The sequence below is a fragment of the Arachis ipaensis genome, chromosome B10 (genome assembly GCF_059453495.1).
Source record: "Arachis ipaensis isolate K30076 ecotype BB chromosome B10, ASM5945349v1, whole genome shotgun sequence".
NCBI lineage: Eukaryota > Viridiplantae > Streptophyta > Magnoliopsida > Fabales > Fabaceae > Arachis > Arachis ipaensis.
The window spans coordinates 23,655,053-23,665,866 of NC_142435.1; the positions used below are offsets into that span (position 1 = coordinate 23,655,053).

At 29.4% G+C, this 10,814-nt stretch overlaps 3 protein-coding genes across 4 annotated transcripts; 2 read left to right on the top strand and 1 right to left on the bottom strand.

Annotated features, from left to right (window-relative positions):
* Window positions 1-438: 438 nt before the first annotated feature.
* LOC107623078 (uncharacterized) lies at window positions 439-1,716 on the top strand. The gene is made up of 6 exons (XM_088506937.1): window positions 439-518; window positions 592-755; window positions 825-859; window positions 958-1,023; window positions 1,116-1,217; window positions 1,651-1,716. The coding sequence occupies exons 1-6, from the start codon at window positions 439-441 to the stop codon at window positions 1,714-1,716; spliced, it is 513 nt and encodes a 170-aa protein (XP_088363063.1).
* A 19-nt stretch (window positions 1,717-1,735) lies between these two features.
* LOC148579421 (beta-galactosidase 8-like) lies at window positions 1,736-2,727 on the top strand. The gene is made up of 5 exons (XM_088489979.1): window positions 1,736-1,772; window positions 1,872-1,943; window positions 2,207-2,332; window positions 2,413-2,531; window positions 2,659-2,727. The coding sequence occupies exons 1-5, from the start codon at window positions 1,736-1,738 to the stop codon at window positions 2,725-2,727; spliced, it is 423 nt and encodes a 140-aa protein (XP_088346105.1).
* A 2,751-nt stretch (window positions 2,728-5,478) lies between these two features.
* On the bottom strand, window positions 5,479-7,324 carry LOC110268550 (uncharacterized). Of its 2 annotated transcripts, XR_015907000.1 has the most exons (3): window positions 6,889-7,324; window positions 6,382-6,446; window positions 5,479-5,531 (listed from the first exon to the last, which is right to left on the bottom strand). XR_015907000.1 is itself a non-coding variant. In XM_088506930.1 (2 exons), exon 1 carries the CDS (start codon window positions 7,136-7,138, stop codon window positions 6,920-6,922), a length of 219 nt encoding a protein of 72 aa, XP_088363056.1. In that variant the 5' UTR covers window positions 7,139-7,324; the 3' UTR covers window positions 6,375-6,446; window positions 6,889-6,919. The 2 variants fall into 2 exon arrangements, 1 of the variants encoding a protein (XP_088363056.1); XM_088506930.1 differs by lacking the exon at window positions 5,479-5,531 and having other exon boundaries at window positions 6,375-6,446.
* Between the last annotated feature and the right edge of the window lie 3,490 nt (window positions 7,325-10,814).

Sequence of the window (10,814 nt, forward strand, 5' to 3'; positions counted from 1 at the left end):
CGAGTCAAACATGGATGATAATAGAGTAATCTGCAAAGCAAACAACAATGAGGGTTAAGAGGACTTCAGAGCCAACTACGAAGTCAATGACGAGAATCAAGATACTAACCAGGTAGGTGATATGGTTGTGTAGAGCGTAGTAGTTTGACGTGCAAGCCAGCATCCTTTTGATGTTTCACCACTACAAAATTTTTATTTGTTTGTGATAGTTTTTTAATGGAGGTTACTAAAAATCTCCATAATATATTTTATTTGTGGCAAATTATAAAACTCTCATTGTTATAATACTTCTAATCCAATTAATTATAAAACAATCCAATTCAAACAAATATTCAATCAGCCCATGCAAAAAAAAAAAAAACATAACAGGGCTTCGAGAGAAGGCTTCGAGGGAGGGGACGACGGAGAGTGAGATCTCTCTGAAACCCTAGAATTTCAATGTCACCGCCACCGCTACCGCTACCGCCACCGCCATTCATGTCTTTGCCGTTGTTGCCGTTATTGTCTCCTTCATTGAGGTAATACTTAGATCTTCTGCTTCTGCATCATCTTCTACGGCAGGTTCTTCCACTGGTTCTGCTTTTGCTCCAGTTGCTTGAAGCACTCAGAGCGAGGTTTCGGTGCGGACGCGGTGGCACTAGCTGAGGAGATCTGGAAGGCGAGCGAGCATGAGTTTTTGGAAGCTTCGATTGAAGCTGCGTTCAAAGCTATCAGATCTCGTGGAATTGATTCTCATGTCATTCCAAGTCATTGCGGTGAGAATTTCTTCCTAATTTTTTCTTGTTTAGTTCGAGACTTAAATTTTCTCACTCACTTCCGTTCAGAATTTGTTCAGACAATCTCCGTGTTTGTGAGAGAGGTGAATTGAATTTGAGTTCTCTATTAACTCCAATTTATGCCTAGTTCAGCTTCATACGGATACTTTCTCACTTGCTTCTATTATTTCAATGATTCCAGATTACAAAGCCAGCAATGTACCTTTTTATGGAAATTCAGAAAATCGATAATAGTTACTATCCTGAGGTATATATGTATGTCTTTCTAATATTTCCTTTTCAAATGGAAGATTGAACTTACTGATTACAAAATAGTTCGCTACATGGATGGCTTTGTAGACTCTCCATAAGCCCTTTATTATCAATGATGGATCTGGCTTCAAAATGCTATGGAAAGCCGTTAAGACATTCCTAGATGTTTGCACAGTAGCAAAAGTTCAAGTATGGATCATTGTTATATTCCATTATATTATTCCATTTTCAGATATCTTGAACTAACAAGATTCTTATTCCATTGGTACCAGTTTTACTTTTGGCATGCCAACTATGTTATAGTTACTGTGATTGATGGTGGCAATGGATTGGCACTAGTGACAATGGTGGTTTAGTTGTTAGTGATTATACAAATCTTATTAATATTTAAGTTGATAATACGTTAAAGGTTGATTTCCCTTTTGGTTTGTAATATTATCTTGCATTTGGTTGAACTTATTTTGGTTTGATTTATAGTAAGAATTTGTCCCCTATTTTCCTAAAGACAGCATATTTGTATTATACAAATTTTAACTGTTATCATATTTCATCTACTTATGTGAAAGATTAATCCTTGACTGGGAAAAACAAATCATCCCCTTTATTTTTGTTGTTTCTACAGGAAAAAAGAAGGTCCTGCAACAAAACCTTACATAAAATGGGCAGCATCAATGGCTACTTCTCTTGATACTGGTGTCCCCTGTATTATGTACATGCAAGCAGATGCTCCAAATCCTATTGTAGGTAATTAACTAATTATTAAGAATCCTTAATTTGCAGCTATCTTCACTAATATTACTTTATTGTTATACATGTTAATTGCTAGATTAACACATGCAATAGAGTTTACTGCGATCAGTTCATACCAAACTCTAATGCTAAGCCGAAGATTTAGATCGAGGGCTATAACGGATGGTTAGTTACTCGAGTTAAGTTAGTTAGATTCTTGATAAAAGAGCGCAGATAAAGACCGAAAAAAGGGTCTAAGTGATTTTGAATTCTTTGATTTGTAATGGCAGGTTTCTTTATTATGGTGGAACTGTACCTTAGAGACCTGTGAAAGATCTTGCATTTACTGTGGTAAGATTTTATCAACTTGGTGGAACTTTTATGAACTACTATATGGTATTGAAACCTATGATATCTTTTAAGTTTGTTATTATATGTATATGAGAAAGGAATTGAGTTAATAACACAAAGTTTTGATGTAAAACAGTATCATGAAGGAACCAATTTTAGTAGAACCACAGGTGGACTTTTTGTTGCTACTAGTTATGACTATGATGTACCACTTGATGAATATGGTATGATATTTATTTATTTATCTATCTTATTATTTTGGTTCTAAAGAGAATTTCAAATTTAATCAATATCTCCTATGTAGGAATCATTAGACAGCCTAAGTGGGGACACCTTAAAGATTTGCATAAATTTATAAAGCTTTGTGAAGAAGCATTGATTGCTACTGATCCAGCAGTTACATCTCTTCATCCAAATATAGAGGTATATATGAGTAGCACTTTTTAAAACTTATATCAGATTTTCTTAAATTCTTCAAGCTTATTATGTTTTTAATATCTTATTAAATCATCTTTATATGCTTTATGGTTTCTGCTCTTTGAGCTCTCAGGTTGTAATTTACAAAATAGATAATGTGTCTGCTGTCTGCATAAACACTATAAGGTTTATATTTAATTAAGGTAAAGCTAGTATATTAATTTCTACTGTAACTGTGGATCACTTTAGTAGTTCTTTAAAGGATAAAATATGGTTCAAGAAGTCTTTTTAGTGTATGTTACAAAGTAATGAACTTACTCCAGCAGAAAAGATATCAGAGGAAATAGGAAAATTAATAATCAGATAGGGTGCAACTAAATAAGTGCTATTATGATATTTGGTTGGATTATTCTTGTTCATAATTTGGTAAGTGATCTTTATTTTATTCGTACAAAAGAATTCCACTATTATGCCATAAAAGAAGTGCTGGAAGGGATATTAGTTAGCAATTCCATTATCAGAAAAAGTATGCTGATTCTCTTGTTAGACAATAACTACTACTTACATACCAGGCTTATGATAATAAATTAGGTAGAGGTTGTGACATATAGAACATTTAAGTGGTGTGTAATATAACATATTTGACTCTAGGTGCATTTAATAATAATTAAAAAAAAGGCTGCCATGAATAATCAAATGAATTAGTAATCTTTGACCTCATTCTATATTCTATTTCCCTGTGAATTTTATGCCAATAATTGGAATTATAACAAGAGCCAAGAGATTTTAATTTACAAATATATCAATCAAATAATCATGTGTGGATGATAGTGAATTAGAGTAGTCAAAAGTCTCTTCTGTAGTTGCATTTGAAAGTTTTCTTTTATAAAACATGTTAGTGACTAATGCTTCTGCTGAATCAAAGCAATTTAAAGCTCAAATGATGTCACCAATGTGTGATTTTAATTCTGATTCTCATTCTCATTCTGAAGGCATATATATATCAGTAACCTCACAATAGAGACTTTCTTCTTCCTTTCAAACAAGGCAAGCTTTAGGTATGGTTATTACTATTATCCCCACTTTCATGCTATTGGATATGCAAGACTAATGCATAGAAGCATGTTAAGTTTAATTTTGTTAAAAAAATTATAAGTTTGTGATTATTTAAATTTGAGTTCATTTAATTTGTTTAGTTTTAGGAATAGATTTAAGTTTTATGTTTATTATTTTTGTTTTAATTTGTTTAGTTTTAGGAATAGAAGATGATAATGTTCCCCCTTTGCCTATTGTTTCTTGTTTTTATATCCTTGTGTTGATGCAGAGCATTGATGCAGAGTATGGATGTTTTTTTCAGATATCATGCATGTGTTTTTATTTGTTCATGTCCAAAAGGGAGAATTCCCGTAACCATAACCATACATGACAAAATTAATAAGTTGTTTGGGTTTGGATTCAGAATTTAATTTAATTGATTATATTATTCTTCAATTTTTTTATAGATAATAATTATAATTAAAATGGGTATTGATTCTTCTCTCACTAGTTTCTTATTATTGCTTTTGGACAAATGCTTGTTGAGGTAAGATAATAATTATATCCTGTTTTATTTTAAATATGTTAGAAGTTTATTATAGCTTTGTAGTTTATTATGTTAGAAATCTCATATATATTTTTTAGTAGTACACATGTCTAATAATTATTTTTCCCTATTTGTAAAGATAATCTCTCTTTTTCAGTTCTCAGATCAGTTTGGGCATCATGCCCAGCTTTTGCTTTAACACCTTTTTTTTGGAATATATATATTTTCATAATTTTTTCAGAAAGATCAAATTTTGTATCAGTTAGTTATTAGTAGATGTATAAAAAATTTAGAATTATATTGTTGTTGCTTAGTCAAGTGTGATCTAATTCTAGTATTTTTATGGCAGATGCTTAGGATCAATGCAAAAAATCCCCATTATTAATAGATTTCAAGCATGGCAGATGCTGAAGTAACCGAATGGGATCTAATATCCTCCGGTCTTCCACTTATTGTTTTATTTTACTTTTTAAAGAAAAACAATAATAGTTATGTAGAACAATACCATATGCAATTATGTTTGGAATTATTGACATTGAGAATTTTTTTATATATAGAGTTATGTTTTATATTGAGAAATTGTGTTATAAAAGATTTAGTTTTTGAATTTTAATATTAAAAAATAAATTTTTAATTTGAAAATATGTAAATGAGATGAGATTAATGAATGATTTGAAATTAAAAATAAATAAATAATTACAGAATTTGTAGAGGTTTGAAAATCTCACAAAATAGTTATATTTTGTTTAATTAAAAAATCAATTTGTGAGGGTTTTAAACTGCCACAAAATGGTTTAAAACTGTCACAAAAGTTCAATATAAAACCCCACTAAATACATACAAAATCCCCACTGAATAGATTATGAAAGTTTTTAAAAACTTTCACAAAAGACATCGTGGCACCTCAAATTTTAGGAATTTTAGTAACCCTCCACAAACTATTTGATAGGGGTTATAAACCTCTATAAAAAAAAAAAAAAAAAAAAAAACTGCCATAAATAAGTAGAAACCTTATAGTGCACGCACCTTTTATGTGTGTCTTAGATTTTGACAGCATGTATGCACCAAAATAATATGCAAACCCATGACAGCTAGCTTTATATAACTTGCTGAGTTAGTACTAGCTTCAAAGTTCTCTGCCAAAAACTGCCATGCGCTCGTTTACCAAAAAGGCATGATTATTGTCTGTTCTATCGATAATGATACCCACATTAATAGGGAGACAAAAAATGTGTACTACATATAGTAAAAAGTGTGAATTTCAAGCTTTCACCTTTCGACTCAAGCAGTAAGCAATGCAACATGTCTTTTTATTTCACTCATTCTTGAGACATGATAGAATTCAGTCAATCAGAATGTGTCGACTCTAATCTCATTTTACGTCTCTAATAGATCAAGTTTCTGGGGCAACAAGATTTTGGTGGCTGATACAAATAACATAACACTAATAAATATAAAAAGTTCAATAAAAAATAATAATTATAAAATAATTATTATTAAATACAACACAATTATAATTAAACTATAATTACAGAAATATGTAAAGTATAAAATAATTCTAAATTATACATTAAGCAAAATAATATAAAATAATATATAACTTAATATAAAAGCTAAAACAATTTTGTATAAAACAATTTTTTATAGAACATATCATAATTGTAAAATGAAATAAAATATTAAACTGTTTTTATAAAAAATTAAATTTTGAAATTATTTTAATTTAGTTACAGAACAATAAATTATTAAGATATTAAGTAATTACAGAATAATTTTAAATTAAATTGTTTAAAATATAATTATCAAGTGGTAAACATAAAAATTAAACTTTAATTTTAAAAATCTGAAAATTATAAAATAATTATTTACAAACTACATAATATTATTAAGATAATTATAAATTATGACTACTTAAAAATATTAACATAATTAAATTATAAAATATTAATATCATAAATTATTAAAGTTGTCACACTAGTTAAAATTATAACACTATATTAAAATTAGTTAAAGTTCGAAATTATAAAAAAATATAAAATATTATTAATTACATTATTACAGTAAATAATGAGATTAAGCAAATAATGAGGAGTATAAAATAATTAAAAAAATAAAAGAGATTAAAAAAGATTAAGCTGATTAAAACTTATATATATATTGAGAATGATCCAAATTCTTAATAATATATTCTTTCGATAATGTATAATTATATACCATTTTATAACACACACTAACTTTATTAAAAAATATCAAAATTTTCTATAAAGATGCTACCTGCCTGATTTGTCTGCACATCTTATTGTTCCACATCTGCTATGTCCTACCACAAGCCAACATTCCTACATTATACAAAATTTTTAAAATTAATAGATCAGTCCTTCTATAAAGACAAACAACATAATGTAAAAATTAATGTCTAACAAAAAAAAAAATTTAAAATTGATTAAATAATTAAAATTTGTTAAAAATTAATGTTTGCCTCAATATTTCATAGAGACTGTATTAGGTTACTACTCTTTTTAAAATTTTCAATGTGCAAAATTGTTCTAAGTTCTAACCGAACCAAAATAAATATAAATATATATTTAATCACAATCCAGTTAAACCACAATATTCTGATGAACCATTATTATCTAGTCTGGCTTAATATCCAGTTCGACTTTCATAAAATTGAATTTAACTGCAATTTACATGAACTTAGAGAAAAGAAAATTTCATGGAGAAAGAAAAAAAGAAAAATAAAAGGAAAATATATAATTAGGTAGCAACTAGTCCGACTACCAAGTAACGAAAGCGAAAGCAGCAAGATATTTTAAGCAGAGAAGAAACTGTTTGAGGCAGCAATAGCAAATTGGGTCTTTGGTTCCCATTTCAAAACCCACTTTGGAAGCACCCTCTTATCCTTAACGAGCCTCTCAGTGAGACCCAATAATAGTGAAGAAGAAACCAACGTCATTTCTCCCTCTACGTTATTAAGATTCTTGGTCCTCCTCTCGTACTCTTCTGCCACCAACATAGCGATGTCAGACATTCTTGATTTCTCTCGCTATATTATTGTATGGTACCAAATATATGATGTTGCTTTGAGCTTTGATTCTTCACATGAAGATGAAGAAATGCAACAAGATATTTATAGGAGCTAGGGGACTACAGAAACGAGTGTGTAAAAAGTAGATGGGCTTTTTCTTTTCGGATAAGAATGAATTGAACGCTGAATTGAAGCCTAATAATGGAGATGCTGATTTTAGATACTTGTGTGATACACTTTTTAAATGGGTGGGTCAAGGAAGTGGTTTTTTTTAATTGTATTTTTTAATTCGATAAGTTAAAATTAATTTATTATTAATTTAAAGATTATTTAAAAATTTATTATTGGCTATAAATTATTACATATACAAAAACAAATGAAGTGACTATTTAACGAATTAAAGTTGATTATGGAAATAATTTCTTATTTAAAATTTTAAATATTCTTTGAGTATATAAGAACAAACTTTGTAAGAATCTATATTTTTTTGAATATTAAAAGATTAAATTTTATAATTTATTTAGGATTTTGATCGGGTACTTATTAACATTAATTATGATAGAATATATAAATTATCATGTTATATATGCATTTAGTTGTTAGTCAAAAAGAGTTGTGGCATTTTAATCAGAAATTAATTTGATTATGGATAAAATAATAGTGATAAATTTAAATATGGATGCATGGTGAGTTGTCCACAAATGTGGACTTGCGATACTCAATGACCTGCAAAACGCAGGTAATATTTTACAGGCGATGAAACCAAAAATTTGCAGGCAAAACGCAGGATGTGATTGGACTGAGAAGGGAAGCAGGTTGCAAAACGTGCCCTGATGTTCCCTGCATGCTGATAGGAGCAGGTATTAACCAGCATTGAATTAGGCAAAACGCAGATTGCGTTTGTCAGTCTTGCAGAGCAAAACGGAGGTTGCGTTTTGCAGCCTTCCTAACTGCATGCGCGACACGTGTTATAGAGGGTGGTCACTTGAGTCCTTAAAAGTCAAAACACAGACAACTAGGGAAGGCTAAGTAAAAACGAAGTAAGTTACTGAAGCTGAGGAAGAGTAAAAGGAGAATGAGGAAGCAAGAGTGAAGAGGATTAAGAGTGAAAAAGCAAAGTGTGGGTGAAGAAGAAGTATACAGTGCAGGAAGAAAAATGGTGCGTAATTTTACCAAATCGAAATAATATATTATTGAGTATTTGGATCATTTTCAATGGGTAAATAATTTTTTTTAATATTTAATAATGAATATATATATTTATTTATTTGTGTTGTAATTAATACTGTTATCGTTATTAATATTATTATTATTAATATTATATTATTATTTATTTTTCATTACGGTTTAATATTTTTACTACTGTTATTATATTATTATTATTTTTATTAGTGACGTTGTTGTTATTATTATTATTATTATTATTATTATTATTATTATTATTATTATTATTATTATTTGTTTATAATAGTGGGTATGATAATGAAAATAATTTATTAATATATTTTAATAATAATACTGTGTAATAATTTATTATTATTTTTAGTGATTTATTATTATTTTTTATGATAATAATAATAATACTGTTTAGTAAATGGATTTTTTTAACAATGTTTAATTAAAAAAAATATTATTTTTTAATAATTTATTAATATTTTCTAATAATAAGTAATAATATTATTAATATTATTTTTATTAATATTTATTATTTTTTTTCTATTAATATTTATTAATATTTTCTAATACTGTTTATTAATAGAATACTGTTTAAAATAATGATAATATAATAAATTATTTTTGCAATAGATTTTTACTTTGCCAACCAATCCTTGCGGTAATTTACAGTGTAGTTGAATCTGGATTGAAATTCTACAATAATAGACTACACCTTTATTGACGGGTCTACTTCGACCAACGGCCTAATAGCCTCTGCAATTGTGTCTGAGTCCAACTTGGCCTGATCTTGTGAAATCATGCCCATGGTGCACGTGTGTTTGTCATTGTATCTTCTGATCTCCCAACAAGCTTTCTTTCGAATCAAACTAGCTTGGATAAGCCAATCGTACCCTGCACTGTAACTTTTGCATTTCGTATAGAATGTCTGCGGCTCAGACTCATACACAGTGTAATCAACTCCTCTAGCGATAGTGTAACTTTTGATTGCAGATATCACCGACTCTCTCGAACCAAATTTCATTCCGACCCTAAACTCACCATCTTCTGTCGCAGTGTTGCCTTCACCTACGACATGTGCACCACCATCAGTTAGACAAGGCAAAAATAATAAATACTACAGATAATTTGAATTAATAATCATAACATACCGATATTCACATACTCAGAAAATTCTGGGGCATGCATGACTTCGAGATTTAGAGTCCGCATAAAAGACGAAACACCGAACGGGTGCTGGCTTACAATCATCTCCGCTTCATTTTGTACCACTGGATAGCCTGTCAAGTCTCCGTCTTCGTTTTCGTCATCGACTTCGTAGTTGGCTTCGAACTCCTCTTCACTATCGTTGTTATCTTCTTCCCAATCTATATCTCCGAGCTCATAAATATTGACCTCCTCACCAACCGCGTCCAGCCTCGACTGTTGTTCAAACTCCACGTACAACTCTATCATCGGCACGTGAAATCGGGTTTGTTGATAAATACATAATCTGCTGCATACTTGCGTCATCAGTGATGGACATTATTTAAAACTGTATCAGCCCACCAAATACTTGTATAGGATTCCTTTATAAAATATTGCTCACCCTTTTTGAAATGTGACTTTGTATGTTATCACAAAAACCGTTTTGCAACTCTACAAAATTCATGGTACATGGAATAGCAAATGAAAATGGATATTCGCAAACAAAAGTCACTCCTTCGTGTGTGTTTAGTATAATCTCCCCATTATAATATACTCGCAAACTTGCAACACTTTCCATAATTTCAACCTCATCTAATTCGACTTTTTTTACACAGAAAACTATCAAAAAATTCACAACTATGACACATACAGAAGAGAGAAGAATAGGAGTAGAAGTGAAGTGAGGGACTCCAAATGAACTCTGAATCGTATATATATAGGCAACAATCTGGATTAAAATATTTTTTTCTCCAAAAAATTCAACCTGCATTTTAGGCTTTCTAAAAAAACTTCTGATAAGTTTCATTTTGCGTCCTTCAAAAATAAAATCTGACATTCTAAAAAATACAAGTTGCGTTTTGCGCCCTTCAAAAATAAAATTTGACATCCTAAAAAACGCGGGTTGCGTTTGTTGTCTCAAAAAAAAATTGCCCATCCATAAAACGTAAAATGTGTTTGGGCCAAAAAGAATTAAAAAAATTTAAAACATTATATTTATAAAACGAAAGCTACGTTTTATTACTTTAGTAAATGAAAAAAAGAACTATTAAAATTTGTAAAACGAAACTTACATTTTATTCTTACATTATAGCAGTGGAATTTTTTTTCATTTCTTCATTTCATTACACTTCACGGTTCTTGTTTCCATATAGGAAAAAATGAACCCATTTTAATACATGTGAGCTTTTTGTTGAACAAATTTCACTGTATCATTTTATCGTAGTGGTCGCAATAATTAATTTTACATTCTTCTAAAACAAAAATAAAATTTATGTGGTATAGGTCATCAACAGTGCTCTTTTTATTAGAGTCAACACTT

Bases quoted from the DNA above. Each gene is read 5' to 3' on its own strand.
- LOC148579421 (XM_088489979.1), top strand. From the start codon at position 1,736: ATGTACATGCAAGCAGATGCTCCAAATCCTATTGTAG. The intron at 1,773-1,871 runs GTAATTAACTAA...CACATGCAATAG, and splicing joins TGCTCCAAATCCTATTGTAG to AGTTTACTGCGATCAGTTCA. The intron at 1,944-2,206 runs GTTAGTTACTCG...TATATGAGAAAG, and splicing joins ATCGAGGGCTATAACGGATG to GAATTGAGTTAATAACACAA.
- LOC107623078 (XM_088506937.1), top strand. From the start codon at position 439: ATGTCACCGCCACCGCTACCGCTACCGCCACCGCCATTCATGTCTTTG. The intron at 756-824 runs GTGAGAATTTCT...ACTTCCGTTCAG, and splicing joins TGTCATTCCAAGTCATTGCG to AATTTGTTCAGACAATCTCC. The intron at 1,218-1,650 runs GTATGGATCATT...TTGTTTCTACAG, and splicing joins GCACAGTAGCAAAAGTTCAA to GAAAAAAGAAGGTCCTGCAA.
- LOC110268550 (XM_088506930.1), bottom strand. From the start codon at position 7,138: ATGTCTGACATCGCTATGTTGGTGGCAGAAGAGTACGAGAGGAGGACC.